Source organism: Solanum dulcamara, chromosome 4 (genome assembly GCF_947179165.1).
Source record: "Solanum dulcamara chromosome 4, daSolDulc1.2, whole genome shotgun sequence".
Classification (NCBI taxonomy): domain Eukaryota; kingdom Viridiplantae; phylum Streptophyta; class Magnoliopsida; order Solanales; family Solanaceae; genus Solanum; species Solanum dulcamara.
The window spans coordinates 4,648,360-4,668,103 of record NC_077240.1 but is presented as its reverse complement, the minus strand read 5'-3'; the positions used below and the strand labels follow the sequence as shown (position 1 = coordinate 4,668,103).

The 19,744-nt window shown below is 35.1% G+C and overlaps 4 protein-coding genes across 6 annotated transcripts; 3 read left to right on the top strand and 1 right to left on the bottom strand.

Annotated features, from left to right (window-relative positions):
- The first annotated feature begins 235 nt into the window (after window positions 1-235).
- Window positions 236-6,444, top strand: LOC129885643 (DNA polymerase kappa). 2 transcript variants are annotated; one of them, XM_055960000.1, is made up of 14 exons: window positions 236-396; window positions 626-798; window positions 1,838-2,011; window positions 2,182-2,305; window positions 2,390-2,490; window positions 2,634-2,720; window positions 3,016-3,111; window positions 3,243-3,363; window positions 3,603-3,731; window positions 3,901-3,992; window positions 4,082-4,193; window positions 5,237-5,565; window positions 5,677-5,987; window positions 6,121-6,444. In XM_055960000.1, the coding sequence occupies exons 1-14, from the start codon at window positions 303-305 to the stop codon at window positions 6,242-6,244; spliced, it is 2,067 nt and encodes a 688-aa protein (XP_055815975.1). In that variant the 5' UTR covers window positions 236-302; the 3' UTR covers window positions 6,245-6,444. The 2 variants fall into 2 exon arrangements, with proteins under 2 accessions (XP_055815975.1, XP_055815973.1); XM_055959998.1 differs by having other exon boundaries at window positions 237-396; window positions 3,234-3,363.
- Window positions 6,445-6,859: 415 nt separating this feature from the next.
- On the top strand, window positions 6,860-9,038 carry LOC129885642 (uncharacterized). Its single transcript, XM_055959997.1, has 2 exons — window positions 6,860-7,597; window positions 7,905-9,038. The coding sequence occupies exons 1-2, from the start codon at window positions 7,070-7,072 to the stop codon at window positions 8,073-8,075; spliced, it is 699 nt and encodes a 232-aa protein (XP_055815972.1). The 5' UTR covers window positions 6,860-7,069; the 3' UTR covers window positions 8,076-9,038.
- Window positions 9,039-9,492: 454 nt separating this feature from the next.
- Window positions 9,493-12,740, top strand: LOC129885640 (uncharacterized). Of its 2 annotated transcripts, none has more exons than XM_055959996.1 (4): window positions 9,493-9,727; window positions 10,322-10,601; window positions 11,328-11,388; window positions 11,898-12,740. In XM_055959996.1, the coding sequence occupies exons 1-4, from the start codon at window positions 9,585-9,587 to the stop codon at window positions 12,464-12,466; spliced, it is 1,053 nt and encodes a 350-aa protein (XP_055815971.1). In that variant the 5' UTR covers window positions 9,493-9,584; the 3' UTR covers window positions 12,467-12,740. The 2 variants fall into 2 exon arrangements, with proteins under 2 accessions (XP_055815971.1, XP_055815970.1); XM_055959995.1 differs by having other exon boundaries at window positions 10,322-10,631.
- A 200-nt stretch (window positions 12,741-12,940) lies between these two features.
- Window positions 12,941-17,984, bottom strand: LOC129885639 (uncharacterized). The gene is made up of 9 exons (XM_055959994.1): window positions 17,827-17,984; window positions 17,582-17,744; window positions 17,163-17,273; window positions 16,834-16,968; window positions 15,346-15,450; window positions 14,931-15,100; window positions 14,256-14,355; window positions 13,707-13,960; window positions 12,941-13,457 (listed from the first exon to the last, which is right to left on the bottom strand). The coding sequence occupies exons 1-8, from the start codon at window positions 17,916-17,918 to the stop codon at window positions 13,715-13,717; spliced, it is 1,122 nt and encodes a 373-aa protein (XP_055815969.1). The 5' UTR covers window positions 17,919-17,984; the 3' UTR covers window positions 12,941-13,457; window positions 13,707-13,714.
- Window positions 17,985-19,744: the final 1,760 nt, after the last annotated feature.

The following is a 19,744-nucleotide window of genomic DNA, read 5'->3' as shown; positions in this document are numbered from 1 at the left end:
ATAATAGACATACTTGAGATTGGCGCACCCATTTGACACAACATTATTATCTAATTGATTGAGGAATAAAATTGTTTGTTCGAAAAACGAATCATTTCAGCAGGGTTTTAGACCGTGGAAATAAGTAGGGAGGGGGGGGAGAGGGAGAATTCCGTGAAACTCAAAAACTTAAGTGTGCAAAGTATAATTTCAAAAACTAAAGAGGTGGCGGGTAAAATATTTATCAAATTGGGACAAAACCAAAAGCCCCGGCCTTTGCCCTTTTAGGTGAAAATTCATCTTCTTGTGGAAGCAACCAATCAATGGCGAAGAGCGAAACCTCAGTAGGCAGCGAAGATCCTTCTTCTTCTCGCCCATGGGAATCTTATCACACGGTCTTTACCACTGCCAAAGCAGGTAATTTTTAAACTTCTTAGTTATTTTTTGATGAAAATTTAGGTATTTCCAATAGTTTTATTGTAATGAAATGCTTAAATCATCTGCAGTAAGTGTTTAATGAAATTGTTCCTAATAGATTGGATGTATTATGAGTTGATTAATTGACCTATTTATATTTACTTGTTGAAATTGGTTTCGGAATTGTTGTTCTATATGAGGGTGTAGTGATTGATGATTGAATTTGTAGGAATGGAGGGAGTGGACAAGGAAAAAGTACAGAGGATAGTGTATGAAATGAGTAAAGGATCCAAGTATTTTGAGAATGAGGAAAAGAAGGAAGCTTATACAAAGCAGAAAATCGAGAACATGCGTGTTCAGTACTCCAAACTAACTGCACAAGATATATCTCATCATCAGAAGGTAGTTTTTTAGTGAATATGGATATGTTTCAAAGGTGTCGTGTTGGAATCTAATTGGCTATTTCTGTCTATCGTGTTCTGTGCATACATGAGTTGATGTGTATGTGGATGATTGAGTGTCCTTGACTGGTAAAAAATGTTGTGCCCATTTGTCATGCGTGTAAGGAATGTTTTTAAAGTCTGGGATCAGTTGACTGCTGCTTTACGAAGATATTATAAGTGTGCAATTATGAAATTCCAATGTGTGAGTAGAACAAAATTCAATTTTTTTTTCTGCTCAGTTGGGATCTGAGATGGATTGGGCTGGAAAATAGAGGTGGATCCCGGATTTAAATTTAATGTGTTCCACTTTTAAGATTTTCAGCATTGAATTCTCTGTATTATTAAAGTTATGGGTTCAAATCTAATATTTGTTGATATGTTAGTGTAGATTTATACATACATACATATACATACATACATATATATATATATATATACATATATATAGTTTGTGTCGAAAGTTATGGGTTCAAATTAACCCGTAGTCGAAAGGCTATATCCGCCCATAGTGGGAAAAAAATATAGAATATGCATGGATGTATTTTATCTAAGGAATATTTTGAGCTTCATCTGATATTGAGAGATTGTTGGAACTTTTCACTATTGGAAGGTGTATTGGCCTTACATGGTGCTGTTGAAGTTTCATTTAAACCATAACAGAAGTGCTTCTCTACAATTAGCATTTCTTGAGCTAGCTTTTGCCCTGTCCCTAACATGGAAGTAACGTCTTTGAAATCTAGCATCTCATTATTGTTTAATGTCACGTCAAGGGCATAAAATTGGTTAACCATAAAATTCCGAGTTCAGAAGTAGTTGTTATTTGACAGTAATCCTGTCCTTTTATTATTTGCTCATGCCATCATCTGTGTATGTTGCATTGTTGCTTTGGCATTTCCCTTGCCCCTTCTCTGTTGGGATGCAGGAAGGCTTTAACTGCATAACCAAACTTTTCATTCACTTTTTTATATTAGGTCAGCTTCTTCCTTTTTCTTTTCCAGATTGCTGACAAAAGGATTTTAGAGCTAGAAGCCAGACGTGATTTGTCAAGGATTTGGCTACATGTGGATATGGATGCTTTCTATGCAGCTGTTGAAACCTTGTGTAATCCTTCATTGAAAGGCAAGCCAATGGCTGTTGGCAGCATGTCCATGATTTCCACAGCGAACTATGAGGTTTGACTTTCAGATTAATCAGAGATGCTTGCTGCACAAATGTGGCTGGTGGATATTCATGTTTAGCTCATTTATAATTTAGCTTTCACATTCCTATTTCTGTAAAGTTTGTTGTTTCCTTTTATTTTCCTTTTCCCTTTTTCTGAATAACATGTACTTATGCTTTGTAGGCCCGGAAATTCGGTGTTCGAGCTGCGATGCCCGGATTCATTGCACGTAAACTATGTACGGAGTTGTTATTTGTCCCTGTAGACTTTCAGAAATATAATCATTACAGCAACTTAACAAGAAAAGGTTGCACACTGTACTTCTATGAACTTAGTAGTTTTTGATTGATATGTGCCTAATTTTTTGGATTGCTAATCCATCTTCTCATAGTTTTTCAGAAATATGATCCGAACTTTTTGGCTGCCAGCTTGGATGAGGCATACCTAGATATTACTAGTGTTTGCAAAGAGAGGGGCATTACGAGCGGAGAAGTAAGTCTACATTAGATTCTATTCCATCTTTATCTCTTTCCATCAGAATTTCCTCCCAATCTTATCTATCCTTGCTTTTCCTTGCCTTTGACTTTGTTTGCATCTTATGATCCTCCATTTTTTGGTTGTTCCACTCCTTTAAGGTAGCTGAAGAGCTTAGAGAAAGTGTACACCTTGAGACAGGTCTAACGTGTAGTGCTGGAGTTGCACCAAACCGCTTACTTGCTAAGGTATTGAAAATTAAAATAATTTATTTTAGTTCTTTGTCCTCTTATGAAATGAATATGCGCTTTCTACATAGAATTTTTTTGAGGCGTCTACAGGATGCATTAGTTTTTGTATTGAAGCTTGGAGCATTATCCAAACTCGTTTCTAGGTATGCCTCACCAAACTAGGGATCGGAAAACCATGATAGATATGGATTGGAAACCCAACTAATTAGGCACAGTTCAGCTATTCACACTTTTTTGTATCAAAATAAAGATGTGGATTTCCGAATAAGAGCTTCTTTGTTCCATCTCTCAGGTTTGTTCAGATATCAACAAACCCAATGGCCAGTTTGTTTTGCCAAATGATCGAAGTGCTGTTGTGACATTTATTTCTTCACTTCCAATAAGGAAGGTATGGAGAGTAGCTGTTTTGTTTAGGCTCTTTGGTTTGTGAAGTATCTTCATTCAAATTGGGCAGTTCACTTTTGTTTTTACATTTTAGGATGTAGGTCTATAATCTGACATTCAGGAAAGTGTGTACAGATTGGGGGCATTGGTAAGGTCACTGAACGTATCTTAAAGGATGTCTTTGGAATAGCAACCTGTGAGGAGATGCTGCAAAAGAGTAATTTCCTTTGTGGCCTGTTTTCTCGTTCTTCAGCAGGTTTGTTAATGATATAATCCATCTCTTTTATTTCCCCTTAATCTGGCAAGAACACAACCTAGAACTATTATTATGGTAAGTTCAAGCTCGATTTGAGTGGCATAATATGATGTTCTGTTGTGTTTGAGAGGTCTTCTTCAAATTTGATTAACTGATGTGGTCACTGCTTGTGTCCTGAATTTTCCAATTGATGGATTTTTCTGTATATTGACAACATATCAGTTGCCTCTGTGTGGCAGACTTTTTCCTTTCTGTTGGTCTAGGGCTTGGCGGAACCGATACTCCTCAATATAAGATGCGAAAGAGTATAAGTAATGAAAGAACCTTTTCAGCCACAGAGGATGAAGCTTTGCTTTCTCAAAAATTAGGTATGGTTTTGGTTACTGTCAGGGTTTCTGATTGCACGACCAATGCATATGTTCCTCTTCGCCCCTCAGAGTTTGAGTATGGATAAATTTTCCTTCAGTTGGAACTTTGGCATTTATTTATAATCATTTTCTATGAACCCAAGTTAATTTTGTCAACTTTGGCTGGCAGTTGATCTATCAGAGATGCTTTCTGCTGATATGATAAAGGAAGGTCTTTTTGGGCGAACGTTGACACTAAAACTGAAAACCGCATCCTTTGAGGTACTTCCAACATTTTGGTTTAGTGACTTTTGCTACATAAATTTTGGTTATTTCTAAATAAAATTAGCTGATATAATCAAGGTCTGCAGGTTCGAACTCGAGCGGTGACTTTGCCAAGTTACATAAGTTCAAGCGAGGAAATTTTGAAACATGCTTCAAAGTTGCTAAAAGCCGAATTTCCTGTCTCTTTGAGACTCATGGGTGGGTGCTTTAACATTGTTTAGTTCTTTCTAGTAAATATGGCTGTCTTGTGTGGTTGTTTCCCTTCTCTCAATTGCTCAGTGCTATATATGCTGTAATTTTTATTTTGTTTTTTTGGTGGGAATATTATGATTATTGTGTTCGTGGGGCAAGGCATCAAGGATGTGCCTCAAAAGATCTAAATTCATGTGTGGCTGATATCAAGCGAAGTATCTATAGTAATTTGTATTGTTAACCACATCTCTCAAAAAAAATTATTTTTATTTTTTTAAAAAAAGATTATAAGCTGTTGATCAAATATTGTTCCTGCTTTTACATCTTAGGGGAAGTCATCTTCTTTCCTTCTGCTTGATATACTGCAAATGGAGAGTGAAGGGGGGAGGGACCTGGAATTTGAAGTGTTAGAATATTTATTTGGTATAAAAATTTCACGATATCAATTGAAACTTGGTAGCATTGTGTAGCTTGAAGTTTGCAAAATGTATTTTCTACAAATCATTTCTGAAGCGCTGCTGTCGGATTGAAGGGAAGGTTACGGGTGCTAATGAACAGAACATTTGAAAGCTTAGAATTTCTCATAGTGAAGAGGGTTAACATTATAAGGCAGAGCAAAAGAAGCAAATATAGAGAGCTTCCTTAGATTTTCTTAATTCAGGGTTATTTGGATTTGCTGTTTTATAGGTCTTATTTTGATTTATAGGAGGGGACTAATTTTGCTCTCTTCTACAACAGTGGAGGGTTATTAAATTTTTTATCATTTTGCATCTATTTGTTTTCGATGCTGTCCCACTCACTTGACACCGTGTTTTCTGTAACTTTTAATTTCAGTGATTGGTTCAACTATCGATTTATGAATGTGCTTTTGGGGCAACAAAAAGCTCAAAACAGAATCCAACGCCATTTATATTATTTTCTCTTCCCTGAGCTAGAAATGATGTGTTCAGTTGTTGCCGACTTGCCGTTAGCTATTTTGATGTTGTTTTATTTGACTGCAAATTTCCAGCATGAGGTACCTTGACTAAGTAATTGGACTTTTCTATCAGGACTTCGAATGTCTCATTTCAGTGAAGACAAGAATGGGATTCCACCTGATCCTACACAAAAAACTCTTTCTAATTTCATTCTTTCCAGAGATGCTTCTGGAGGAAAGACAAGTGATTGCAGGCCCTTGGTCTATGATGTTTGTGATAATACTTTCTCAGTTGATGAGAATTGTTGTCCTACCTACTGCGCTGATACATCTTATGATCTGCGTGACTCGTCAATGGAGAACCAGACATCAGATTCTACTTACAGTTGCCATATATTAGGGAACATTAATGAAGACGTAAATGAAACTGATGTTCTTCAAAGTAGTGAATCTAGACCTAAGGTATATGTTTTTTTCTGTCCTAAGAGCTAAGAGCTAAAGTACATATGACCAACAAATGGTTTATTATTCAAACATTGAGCTTTCTAATTGTTGACATGTCATTTTGCTCAGGTTCATGAACCAACAGGTACTGATCATACAATTAAGTCTGAGAAGGTCGACTCTTATATGGGACAATTGGAAGCAAGCAGCTGTGATAGATGGGAAATTGGTGTCAACTGTGTAAATGATGAAGCAGGGTCTGTATCAGATCAGAAGCAATTATTTTGTTGGGTGGACGACTACAAATGCTCTATTTGTGGTATTGAGCTGCCTCCAAGTTTCATTGAAGAAAGACAGGAACATTCTGATTTTCATCTTGCTGAAAAGCTGCAAGGTGAAGAATCAGGTAACCACCACAGAAGTTTAATGCCAGAACAGAGGTACCTCCTACTTCATGGTGTAGATGATACATGAATATATTTCCTCATCATGCTCAATGCTGTTGTATTGTGTAGTTTTCCTTTCGCTTCTCAGTATTGGCGGTGTCATCTCATTTTTCTGTATTCTTGTTAGGGCTGCCCAAAGAGGCCATACTGGAAGCAGCAGTCGGCAGAAAAAGAGACAGAAATCATCTCCAACTGCTAGCAAATATGTACCAATTGACGCATTCTTTGTCAAAACAAACCAGAATTTTTGAAAGGGCTTAAAATAGTGCAACTTTATTTATTCAGAAAATAATGATAAATCTATTTCTTTTTTCCATGTATTCTTTGTATATAATTGTGCAACTCCTTGTATATAGTAGTTACAAATACTCAAACAAGTGTAATAGTTACTGGAATGCTAGTATGTAGTAGAACAGATTTGCTTGCATAATCCAGCAATTTGTTAGTCTAATTTATTTGTTATCCACAGCCTTCACTTGTGTTGCTAGTGTTCGATTCAAATGATACAACCACTAGAGAAGGCAAAAGGTTCACTGTCATGTTCTTCTATTCATAAACCTTAACACTGCTGACGTAAAGAAAAAACTTTTTGATAGTTATTTTCTGAAAATTCTTTATAAATCCGATATCCTTGCTTGCCCTCACAATAGGGTGATCGGCATTAGGCCACGTTATAGATTTTTTAAATTTTATGAACTAGTGTTATACGGAAGGTGAAATTCTCTTAATGATTTTTATTATTAAAAATAAACGACCATATTAATGATCAATTGGGATATATTTATTGATGCTTTATTAGTTTATCGTATTGTGATTATTTGGAAGACATGAGTCCACACGTTAGATCTGTGAGCGAATTATTATATGATCAATAACCTCTTTGTTTTGCACAGATTGCACTATATTCAAAATTGAAATAAAGAAGCAAGATTGATACAATGTAAAAATATTTTTCACCTTGTTCATTATACATACCCTCATCCTCCCTCCTCTACTTTATCCTTTCTATAGAGCAGAAAAAATTTGTTAACTTTTCGATACATTCCACAATTTCATATCCTCCAATTTTCAGAACAATGAGTTCATATCCTTGCCCAAAATGTCCAATTTCCATCAGAAACTCCACAAAGTTTCCTCATCCAAGAACACCAACATCTACAAAACACAAAATTTCTTATCCTAAATCCCTCATCTCCCAACTTTCACTCTCCAGTAGTTCATCTCTCAGTCACCAAAAAACAAGAACAAACAGTGTAAGTTTTGAAGACAACTATCCGACCATGTCAGAAATCATGGAGGCATCGAGATCCCAAAATCTTCATCTTCATCTGAAAACATTGGGACCCTTTTTCAGAATCACAGCAAAGAGCTTAAAAACCCAAAGAGAGCTTGGAAAAGCTGAGGGTTTGATAAGGGTCTGGTTTCAAGGCAAAATTCTACACTTGGACTCAATTAGGCTTCAGAGAGAGACTCTGGGGATGGAAAAATCAATATTTGGGATTGGATTGTTTATTGGAGCAGTCGCAATTAGGCATGGTTATGACTCTGGTTGTAGAAAAGCTGAGTTGCTCGCCATTTATGATACTGAACTTTACCACACCAAGGTTATTCACCAATTTTTAATTATCCTATTCATGCAATTATTTACCCTGTATTTGGATTGGGAAATCAGAATTTTCTACATGAGTTTGCCCTTTTAAGGCTTATTTTACCTCTTTTGACTCGGGGCATTACCCTTCTTCACTTGGATACCGGGCCTTTTGTCTGTGATACATTTCAAATCTTTGTAATGTGTGTCAAACTCACACATTACGTATTGTGCTCTTACCACCGGGCGAAAGCCCTGAGGGTAATTCTAGGAGAAGAGTGGATTCTGATTTTAATCTGGACTTTTCTCTTTGATTGTAACAGCTTGTGAGATTCTACACAAGAATTGGCTTCAAGTCAGTTCACCAAGTTAGTGGTGAATCACTTGGAGATGTTGGTCACATGTTAGTCTGGGGAGGCAAAGGAACTCGAATGGATGCTCACATTGAAGATCTTCTTGTAAAATGGTGCACCCGATTTAAACCGAAGAGTTGATTTTACTTCAACGAGTTTAGCTTTGTCTATAGTAACTCAGTTGGTTGGTTACCTAACCTTTTAATATATGAAATATGGTACAACAATGTACTTTACATTGACATGTTATGCAACAAGATAAACTTTTGTACGTTTAATTTCACATTTGATTCATAAACTGCAGGGACATTTTTTTTCTCCCCTATTCTCCTTAGCTAATGAACCTAAGTGGTGTTTGAATTTGATTTTGGAAATAGTTTATGAAGTAATTGATTTCTGAGTTTGGTTTACAAAGAACATCTTGGTAAACAAGTACTTAAGTTCATCTACCATCATTTTATTTCAGAATTAATTTAAATAATAAGTATCTACTAACAATATAAAGAATTATTTCACTTCAATATGTTCTAACGTGTTATATCAAGTTGTTTGTCTGATTTTGTATCCTACTAATCTCATTTAGTATAAAATAATTAATTATAATCACCTCGACTTGATGGTATTAGATAAAAATTAAGCCATCATTATAAACTCTTGATATCATACTCTAAAAGCAGGCGAATTAACTAGTGAAATTTACGATGAGTGTCCTCCTATAGAACGTTTATTTAAAAATTTTGGCCTTGTTAACTAAATTTAACAGTTTTAGAGTCATGATGGAAAACTTCTTCCCCCCCGTCCCTCCCCCTTTATTTATGTTAGATTTTCTGTGAGCTAGTTGAAGTTGCTCTCCTTTTGCCTGCCTTCAGGCGAATTTTTCAGGTTTCAGTAACTCTGCACAATTTACAGGTGTACAGATTTTCTAAGATGAAAAGATTGTCTTTCTTCACACACAATTACAATTAAAATGAAATGAGATATGTAATGTAGAAAATTATAGACTCATCCCTTATTACCATTATTGGATTTGTTTAGCTTTTAAAAAAGTCATTGAAAAAGACAAAATGAATATCTTGATTTTTGATGGTTTATGTTAAATTTAACTATTTTATATTGTTGGGATTAATATTAGAAGATCACATATTAAATTTGGAGTTTTTTTGGAGTTTAGACTAATTTTGAAGGGAAAAAATCTATACCGTCGATCTGTTAGAATTTTTGGTCAATTTTGATGATTTTTTAGGATTTGTGATCAAAATAATAAGGATCCATCAAAATTTGGCCACAAATTAACTCCAATGATTCTTCAAGATTCGTAACTAGACAAGTTTCGCCATCAATTTGAATTTTGTCGAAGACTAATGACAAAAATCTGACAATTTATCTAGAAATTCTAGGGAATTTTTGTGACAAAAAAGTTTTGTCCACTAATTTTAAATTCTGAGGAATCATTACTATTTTACCTTAGCTAATGTTGGCCATAAATTTATTTTTGCAAATCTTTTCTCAAGAGGTTAAAACTTAATTGGCGACATAAAAAGAGCCTATTTTGCGCAAGTCTCCGACTAACTGTGGATCAAACGTTAAGGCCCATTAATATTGGGCCTTCACTGTATCCTCGACCCGAATATCTGGTTTACATAAGCTTCCATGGTAGGTCTCATCACCATTTATGAGTTGCAGCTTTATCCAAGTTATCGTCTCTGTTCAAGATTTACCCTAATGTCGTCTCGTCGAGAAGGTCGCGATTCCGACTCGAAACGTCAGCGTTCCCGGTTCGATCAAGAACCCAGGTAATCTCTCTCTACAATTGTATGTATTTTCTTTAAGAGAATAGAGGAGTAGAAGTATGCAAGTGCATTAACTATACTAACTTTCGAATGATTTAGGATTCCAATAAGATTCATTATTAGAAGAGATTAGGAAAAAAGAAACAGTTGACGGGACTTTGTAGTTTTGGAGTTCCAGGGGATTTCCTAGGGCTAAAACGTTTTCGTTTTTTTTCTTTTCTGTATCAGCGTTAAAATGAAAATTAGTTGGGTGAAATTGGGGTTTATGCAGGACTAAAGTTATACGAATACTGCCGAGAGGAGGAAAAACAGTGGAGTGAGAAAAAAGAACCATTTTGGTCTTTGAGATTCAAAGCTTTTCAAAAAAAAAAATGAATGGATTGTTGTTTGAACAATAATGGAGTGAAAGAAAAGAACCATTTCTTTGGTTTTGAGAGTTGTAGATTTATATCTTCAACAGTTGTGTGTTGAAAAATTGGGGCTCTGTTTAGTGTGCACACCTTGTGGTTCCTTTGGAATTACCCAATCAGTAAATGATCTAGATTTCAAGCATACAAATTGTGTGCTAATTCTCTGTATCATATTTGTTCTTGCTAGTCCAAAGAGATCAAGGAAACACAGTAGACAAGAAATTGAGAGGCCACCTACCACACACAATTTAGATGGTGGAAACAATTCAGAACGGGATTTAAAACACCACCGTCGGCTGCAAGATGCTGTGCCTCTTGATGCTCCATCAGTACAAGATTCAAAGTCAGAAAGAACTGCAAGGATAACATCGGAGAATGTAACAGCTAAAGATGATGGCATCAAAGAGTCTTCCGATCCCAATGAAGGATCTCGCCATCGATCATCCAAACACTCTTCAAATCCTTCAGTAGTACATCGTTCTACCTCATTTTTTCAGGTTTCTGTGTTGTGTTTACATAACTTCATTTTTTTCTTGTGTCAGTTTGTGTTAAATTCTGCTTTTGAACTACTGGTGTGGTAGAATTTTGGAAACCAGGGTCTTTGGAGAAGTTTGCTTCTAAACTTAATTGAAGCATGTGAAAAAACTTGATGATAGTTCCTTTATTCATTCATGTGCAAAATTAGGATAACATTACTGTTAATTGGTGGAGAGGTGTGGGAGTGGAATTCAACTTAGCAAGAGAACAAATGAAACCAATTTTTTTTTGAATCTTATTTTCTTTTAAATTTGTAGTTTGAGCAGCTATTTTCAATTTGAACCGACTATCTAGATATTTTGGTTTGTAACACTTGAGCATCTTAAGAAAAATGTTTCATCATTCCTTTTCTCCCAGTACTTTCTTATTACTGGGCCTCATTATTCTTATTAAAAGAAGAATAATGTTGCTTGATTGTTTGGATAAATTTTAGCTTCTACTTATCAGAAAAAGAATGAATAAATAAATAAATGTCAGCTTTTGAACTTCAGTAGACGAGAATAGATTTGCCTCGGCCTAGTGCATTGATTTAAGTTAATCTGCTTTTGTTTCTTATATTGGGGCTGATGTTGTGGGATTCTTGTTCAGCCCGTTGACTTCCACGTAGATCCGTGTATATAACAATGTTAGACCTGCCTGTGCATATCTTATAACAGCACGATGAGCGTGGTAGTGCTGGGCAAGTTGATCGAAGCTCCAGGCATAAGGAAGCAACTGGTGAGTCTCCACATTTTGTTCTTGAATTTTGATGAGTTTCCCTTTTCCTGTGCCGAAGAGCAAAAGCAAGGATCAGACCATTGTATGACCTTTAACTTGACTTGACCTGTGATCAGAATCTTTCCGTCTGTTATGAGAGAGCCCTCTTTTTCTATTACTTGGTGTCCAGGCTGCCAACTTGTTATTAGTACATTGTCTAGTTTTTTCCCTTGATAATGGTGGTGTACGGGGCAACTTGTGTGCCCCTCGACTATTAAACTGGGTACCTGCTACCTACCTCCAACATTTGCATCAACTTCATTGATCATTAGGCCACAGTTTTGTGTTCTGGTATGTTAGATACTTAATTCTGCTATAAGCACATGATCTTAATTTTTGAAAAGCAGAAAATGATTGTGAGCAGTGTCAGCTAAAAATATCTAGAGAAGAAAATTGTATTTCCTACCTGCATATTTTGACCTGTGTAATTAGTATTCAAGATTAAGTTACCGTTTTGTTTCCCCCTGAAGAGCGAGGATGGTGGAAAGATGCGAAAGAGCCATCGAACAGAGCCACAACAAATGATAAGAAGATGAATGATGAGAAGATCAAAGTTTCAGGCAAACAAAATGATGTTTGGCGCCATGACAGGTACTTTGAAGTAAAGGAAGATCCTAAACCACCTGTGAAGAAAAGGTCATTTAGGGAGGAAAAGATTCCAGTTGATACTGAGAAAGTTGAGAAAGCTGCAATTGAGCTTGTTAAGCCTAATCCTTCTCACCCTGAAGTGGATGGCGGAAGAAAGAATGAAAGAACTGACCACATGTCACGTCATCCTGGTAGATATGGGAGACCATTTACTGGTGTGAGGGATGGAAACAGGGGGGAAACATGGAGGGCTAACTTTCCATCAAGAGACAGGTACCATGGCAATGGTGATTACAGGGGGAGAGACAGATTCAATTCAAGGCAAGGACATAATCCAAGTAAGGTGGTTGAAAAGTGGAAACATGATCTTTATGATGAGGCAAACAAGAGTCCAACTCTGAAGAATGAAGAAGATCAAATAGCAAAAATTGAAGCACTATTGGATTCATAGCATCCTTGTCTTGCAGTGAAGTCAAGTGGTAGTTCCCGTTTCTTTTGTTTGTCAAAAAAGGTAGGGGGTATTATTACTGACGGTCAAATCTATTGCTGTACAATCCTCTCAATTTTGATTTTAGGCAATGCAAATTTGTATCTGTTGTTTGGATTTGTAGTTTGATACTCCTAGCGATTTGATTTTAGCTGTGGACTTGAAGAACGCTTCTCGAGATACTATTTTTAGTTGCGTGCTCTGTGAACCTTTATAGTGAATTAGTGATGGGCTCCAAGTATTGACTACAGTAAAAGTGCATGCAACATTATTATCTTTATAGTCAATTTTCCGGTCATGGCTATATAACATGGGGAAATTCGTGTACATGTGCGGTCTCGTGAAAAAGAGAAGTACTATTCTCCCTTTATTTGTCCATCTTTCCCAAGCATGACTTCTGTGTAAACTACTGAATACACTGTTCAGTATTTGACAATATGAACTGAGAATGCATGCTTGTGATGAGTTAAAATTGCAGCTTGCAAAGAGAAAGTTAGCTAAAATTGCAAACATATCTCAAATCATATGTGCGGACCAACAACATAAGGAGGCTAGCTTATGATGTCTTATGATTCATGCTTGTACACAATATTTTTCTGGATGCATCTCTTTGAGCATATTCTTGTAAGCGTCCATGCCTCTGAAGTACGATTTCTAATTGAAAAAATATTACATTTCCTATTTTAAAAAAGATAAAAAAACATTAGAAAGATAGCTTTTCATACATCTCCCCTGAGCATGTGATGGCATCGTTCACGTCTCCCTTGAGCATGTGATGCATCCTTCACTTCTCTCTTAAAACCTTTAAACAGAAGCCTCATGAAAACGAGATTCAACTTGGTTCACAACGTTTAGTTTGGCAGGGAACAACGGCAACTTGCTGCCAGGTAAGACTGAAAGCTATGTAGTTCCTGTGGATAGAGCTGCTAATCGTCTCTCCTTTCAACATAGAATTCTGCGAAAAAAAAGTTTAAAAACCTTCACTTAGATTCTGTATGCATCAACATTGTACATGGGTTTGCCCTATCGAATCGTCTTTTTTAAATAATACTGATCAAGATAAGAGAAACAGACTTCTTTTACAGCAGAATTTGGTTCACATTTCTGCAAACCAGTATCACTTGCAAACGTACTAAACCCTGATCAAGTGGGGGGCTTGATTGAAAATTAGATGAAATTTAGGAACCTCAAACATAAAAGGTACCTTTAACTCTACTGCCTGCGAATATCCTCAATGTCTGTTAGAGGAGCTGCACTGCTAATAGAGCGCTTATCTGGTAGATTAACCACCAATTGACCACAGGCACCACTTATATCTTGGCCCATTTCCTTGCGAACAGTTGTGCGAATATCATAGATATCTCTCAATATTTTCTGAAACCTGGTGACTTTCTGATTGGTACTGGTAGTGAATTGACTTAGAGATCCAATTGGATTGAAAGGGATGAGATTCACAACCTGTGGGGAAAAAAAAGAGGCATATTTTGATGTCAATGCAAAGTTCACTGTGAGTAAAAGATGAAATGAACTGCTTAGCTATATAGAGGTCTTAGGCTCCCCACTGTATGATGGCTGATCGACATAGACTCTCTCTCTACCCCTCCTTTTTTTTTCTTTTACTCCAAGTAAATGTGTTTTTGTTTGGGAAACATCCAGGGATGCAACCCAAATGTGTTAAGCAGAAATTAACCCACATATGTACTCACAGCCCACATTCTTAGGGTCGGATTTACATAAACTGCTTAAAACTCACCACTTGAAATGTTTCTAGCAGTTTTCCAAGCTGATGGGCGTGTTGCTCCTCATCATTTACTCCATCAAGCATTATGTATTCAATAAAGATCTTTTGCTGGCTACAAAGAAGGTAAAATAAGATCTTTCAGCAACTTGTACCAAATTGGTTATCATGGACATTAAAGATAATTTATGTGCCTCAGCTTATTCCACTTTTTCCATCTTGGAACGGTTCAAAAATTTATGATAGCATTCTATTGATATTTTAATTTATTCAACTTTCAAAAGTTTCAATAACTCAATATACTTGGGGCCCCATTTGGAGACATTTGTCTTTACAATGAGCTGCCAAACTTTTAACTTTCCAAAGAACTTTTCATCACTGTAATCCGAGTCAGAAAGTTTTAACTCCAAATTTACTCAAAATAAACAAAGAGGCAAAAATTAAGCTTATGAAATTTTAAATACGTAGGGTTAAAAATTCCTATCCTATGGGCCTTAAATAAACTTAAACCTTGATTATCAACTTTAAATCCTGATGCCAGCTACCTGAGTTTCAACAATGATACTTGCTATCAGCACTACTTATATAATACACAAGTCAATATCTTAATCTCCATGCAAGTCAAATGGCATATATAACATGGGAAGAAAAAGAGAATGCTACTGAACTATAACAGGGCAATGACAACACCTTTTCTTTTGATATTCTCGCAGTGCATTCATAAGTTTTTCCAAAGGAAAAGCTCTTGCAGCAGGCATTATCTGACAACGGATTTCTTGGACTGGTGCATGCAAAGACACAGCCAGGTTCAAATTTGGGACATCATTGTGGAGCTTGGTAATGGCATGAATTATTCCAACCTACAAAACATTTAATTGGTTACACTGCTGCTCATGTGATCTATAAAATAAAAGCATGCAACTAGAGAGATAATTATGTGAAAGTAGTCTTCTGACATGATAAAGTTTATTACATAAAATACCACAAAGTTTATTACATAAAATACCACAAGTACATAAAAATGAGTGTGCATCAAGATGTTAAGGTGAGCAACCATATAGCACATTGTAATTTGAAAGAAACAGACATCATAGGTCATTCATACCGTTGAGACTGTAATTTTTCTAGGAGAGATCTGAAATGGAGATGCTGTCATGACTCGTATGGCATCTACCAGGGAAGAGTAGTTGTTCAACGGCTCCCCCATTCCCTGTCCATTAGTTGGATGATAATGCAACAAAAATGAAGACTCCAGAATGAGTGGATGGAAACATACCAAAAGAATTGAAGAAAATACTTAAATGAAACAATAAAGTAGACAACACGAATGGATCCAAAATTCTTAGTTACTTTGATAGATGAATTCAAACTAGAAAATATTTCTACAAAGACTAGAACTTGAGCTATATCCTCAGTTTCCTGCTTGAAAATTTGATGCATCACATCTCTTTTCTCTCCAACAGATTCTCCAAACTTCATTAGGGATATTGATGGTTCCTCCTTGTAAAATATTGAGCAAGGGAATTTAAAGCTCGAGAAATAAAATATTTGAATTTCTTACTTTTGTTGAGAAAGAGAAAGTTTGCTCTTGGAATTTAGGAGCAACGAAGACAGTACAATTTGATTTGGTAACTAATGCTAAGGCCAATGTACAAATAATAAAAATCAATAAGATCAGTAATTCAATATTATGAAGAAAAAAAAGTATGGTTAATTACTTATGTTTTATGAATTTCAATGGACCTATGTACTTTAACCAAAAAGAGACTGATTTCAAATTATAATTTCAAGTTCATGTCAAACGCCTAGTTAATTAGTACCCGTTCAATCCTTGCACTCATAAACTCCACTGTTCAATCCTCGTACTCATAAACTCCTCACATAATTTCTAAAAATGGATAAAATAACGTTTATTCTAAGTTGCCTTCATATTTGACTTAATTTGGAGTCGTTTGGTCTGAGGCTTAAGGTATAATAATCCCAAGGGTAGCATTTTATCCTTTGTTTGCAACTCTGATGTATTATATTGTAGCTTACACCATCCTACCAAAAAACTTTATCTATTCCTTTTCTGTCCATCCCAACAATCCTAACCTACTTTCAGGAGAAAGTTTTTCACCTCTGCCAATCCAGATATTGATTTTATAAAATTGTTTTATATCAAGGCCAATCCACAATATTGATTAATACTACTTTTCTAGTTACAAATTTAACACGAGATCTTTTCAACTGCACTTGTCACATTTCAACAATTAGTTTGTTCACTTTTCTTAGTCAACAAAATAATCTACGCAAGCATGTTACTCTTAAACTTGCTGTAGCAAAAAGTTGATGAATTTTTATCGGGATGGAGGAAGAAACTTGTACTGTAGAAATTTGGGAAATTACACAGACAAGTTTGAGAACCTGGACAAATTGTAACAAGTTTGAGAGCCGTTTTTTGGAGCTCAAAAGTCAAAACTGGTTTAGAAAAAGAAAAAACGGAAGGCCTAAAGATCATAGAACCCGCTGCCTTCAAAATCCAGATCCACCACCAACTAGACAACAAACATCATGGAGAAAAATAACGCAGTGGAAAGGGAAAAAAGGATACCATGAAAACAATATTACGGATGGTTGATAAACGAGAGGCATGCACCAATTGTTCAACTATCTCTCCAGAAGACAGATTATTTTTGAACCCCATGGTTCCTGTAGCACAGAATGTGCAGCCCATTTTGCATCCAACCTTAAAGAAAAGAGCGTCTGGTCAACATAAAACGGCTTTCAGATCAAAACATCAAATACTTAGGCATGCCAAAGGGATAATTGGAAGGATTACACTGGGTATGTTATTGTTGTTGCCGAAAGGATAAAAACAGTCCGCAGCTAATATACAAGCAACTCAGCCTTTACTACATATAGGTTAATAAAATGACATACCTGAGAGGATACACACAAGGTTGATCTTGGTCCACCAGGACGAGGCTTTCCATTTAATTTCCCCAAGCTTGAGTCATATCTCATAATCACAGACTCTACAAATGCTCCATTCTAGTATTTAACAATGTCAATGAGATATGATTGTAAAGCAAGAATTTAAGGTACAGACACTATAAACACCGCCTTTTTCCTTTAATAAGTATATATATGCAATCAGAAACATTTTAAAACACAAAAAAAGGCCACACCGACACCTCAAACCTCCTAGTAAATAGTACTATTAGAACAATAATACTAATTCAAAAAAAAATTGGGAAACAATCAAAATCTTACACACCACCAATCTCAATTGTCCCGGATTAGTTTAGGTTTAGTATTTGAATAGCAATTTGTGAAGGATTTTGAGTATGAATTTTAACCTGGAGCTTGATGAGGAGCTTGGTGGTGACCCCATCGTTAGACTCCAAGACAGAGTGGACAAGAGAAGTTACAGCTTTGAACTTGGCACGAAGCAAATTGTAAGCTGAGGAGGGCAAAGATGGAATATCTTCCCAATCGCAATCTGGGTTCTGTATTACATACCTATTCATGCATATACACACAACAATCATGAGCAAAAATTTAACTTGTAAGTCATCATCTGAAAATAAGAGTGGAAACTAACTTCCAAATAAGAGGAATAAAGCGATCATTGATTCCGGCCTTGTCGAATTCAGCCCTAATCACTGAAGAATCGAATACTGATTTCAACGCCATTGAACCTTCACTTTACTTTTTCTTTACCTGATTAGGGCAACGACGACCGAAGAAAGTTATTTTTAATTTTATTTAAAATTAGGGTCAATTATACCCTGCAGTAGGGGACTGCAAAAACGATTTAATTTAAAAAAATCGAATCGAAACAAATATTATTAGTTTATCATTATTGAATTATTAATTTATAAAAAAAAAAATTATTGGATTATGAATTTTTAGTTTTATAATTTTTATTAATGGTTAAATCGATAATTCAAATATTATTATTTTACTCATAATATTTTTATTAGTAAGCTGACAGGGAATTGATCTCTCTACTCTCTTATGTATTTTAGTAAGTTTCTTTTAATTTAAAGGATATATTGCGTACTGTTAGCTGCAATTTGTTGTGCTTTCTTTCTTTTTTGTTGCAGTGAGTTAGTTTTAGTTAAGACAAGACGGACCAATTGTACTTCAAAAGCTTATAATTTGCTTTGCTTTTTAAGTCTCTTTCTTTTCCAGTATAGGCTTGTTGATTGAAATTCCTTTCTTCTGTTTCGTCAGATAAAATATAGAATAAAAAAAAGTTGGTTAAAGTTGGTGACTATATTTAGCTGGCTTTGTGATTTGTGATCATAATTTTAAATTTTAAATTTTCAAGAAAAAAAATATATAATTTGGTATTTTAGATTGTGATTTCAATTTTTTTAAAATATAAAATTTGACCCATAAATTTATATTTTATAAAACAAAATCATCTGTTTAATAAACAATAAAAAAAATTGAATAAAAAAATATGGGAGAATTTATTGTAGATGAACAAATAATTGTTCCATTATTCCTCACTAATAATAGTAGAATCAATGGCGCAGAATTAAAAAGTTGATGAGAAATAGAATATATATATATCCTAAAGAAATTAGTGTCAAATAAAATTATATATAAATTTCCTTTTCTCTGATGAAAAAAAAATAAGCTGCTTTCGTTAAAGTTTCGCTTTAATTAGGCCATTAATATCTGTAACGACTCATAAGGTCATTTTGAGAATTAGAGGTTTTTACTTCATTAAAGACCCATTTCGTAAATTTTTAATGGGTATTTTGGACTATTCAATAACTCTGATTATTTAGTTGAGGGATAACTTTAGATAAATAATATAGTTAATGGGCTAAAGTGAGAATTTATTTAATGTCCTATACCACTTGTTCAATACATATAAATATATATTAGTGGATTTAGCTTTTATTTATTTATTAATTCATGATTAGTTGCCCTAATTAATTAAAAGAAAACAAGCAAGGAGAGAAAGAAACCCCTGCGGCGTGGTCGAGGAATTACTGGTGTGATTCAGGTAAACATTCAACTTGAATGTATATGAATAGAAAAACTTGTATGATGCAGTCCACGTAATTACTATCCAAAGTAATTGCTTGTTGAAAAGTTAGTAGGGAAATAATAATGACAAGGGTGTTAGTTGTTCATTGGATCAGAAAGCAAGAGTTACTTTCTATCCATATCTAAATGTCAACAATTTCCAATTTGCTTTGAAAATATGCAATAGTTAGTGAAATAGGAACTTAGTGCACTTTTCTTCATATTTATTCAACGTGAGGGGAAACAGCAAGTGGAAAATATATAAAATTTACTTATATTTTACTCTTTAGTTATTGGAAATTTGTGAGTATCTCGTAGTTAAATTGGTTTTAACATGTTGGTATATATTAAAATATTAAGGGATGGTATCATATGAATATCATTAGATTTATCAGGAGAAAACTAAGACTTAACTCTAGGTTTGAGTTTAGGTAATCGATTATAGAGATGGATGAGTAGTTGTGGTTTAAGTT

Coding starts and splice junctions, on each gene's coding strand:
- LOC129885643 (XM_055959998.1), top strand. CDS start 303: ATGGCGAAGAGCGAAACCTCAGTAGGCAGCGAAGATCCTTCTTCTTCT. Junction 3,112..3,233: donor CTTCACTTCCAATAAGGAAG/GTATGGAGAGTA, acceptor CATTCAGGAAAG/TGTGTACAGATTGGGGGCAT. Junction 4,194..5,236: donor TGTCTCTTTGAGACTCATGG/GTGGGTGCTTTA, acceptor CTTTTCTATCAG/GACTTCGAATGTCTCATTTC.
- LOC129885642 (XM_055959997.1), top strand. CDS start 7,070: ATGAGTTCATATCCTTGCCCAAAATGTCCAATTTCCATCAGAAACTCC. Junction 7,598..7,904: donor CTGAACTTTACCACACCAAG/GTTATTCACCAA, acceptor TGATTGTAACAG/CTTGTGAGATTCTACACAAG.
- LOC129885640 (XM_055959995.1), top strand. CDS start 9,585: ATGGTAGGTCTCATCACCATTTATGAGTTGCAGCTTTATCCAAGTTAT. Junction 9,728..10,321: donor CGGTTCGATCAAGAACCCAG/GTAATCTCTCTC, acceptor TGTTCTTGCTAG/TCCAAAGAGATCAAGGAAAC. Junction 10,632..11,327: donor GTTCTACCTCATTTTTTCAG/GTTTCTGTGTTG, acceptor ATCTTATAACAG/CACGATGAGCGTGGTAGTGC.
- LOC129885639 (XM_055959994.1), bottom strand. CDS start 17,918: ATGGCGTTGAAATCAGTATTCGATTCTTCAGTGATTAGGGCTGAATTC. Junction 15,451..16,833: donor TCCGTAATATTGTTTTCATG/GTATCCTTTTTT, acceptor ACTAATGGACAG/GGAATGGGGGAGCCGTTGAA. Junction 15,101..15,345: donor GAAAAATTACAGTCTCAACG/GTATGAATGACC, acceptor AATGTTTTGTAG/GTTGGAATAATTCATGCCAT.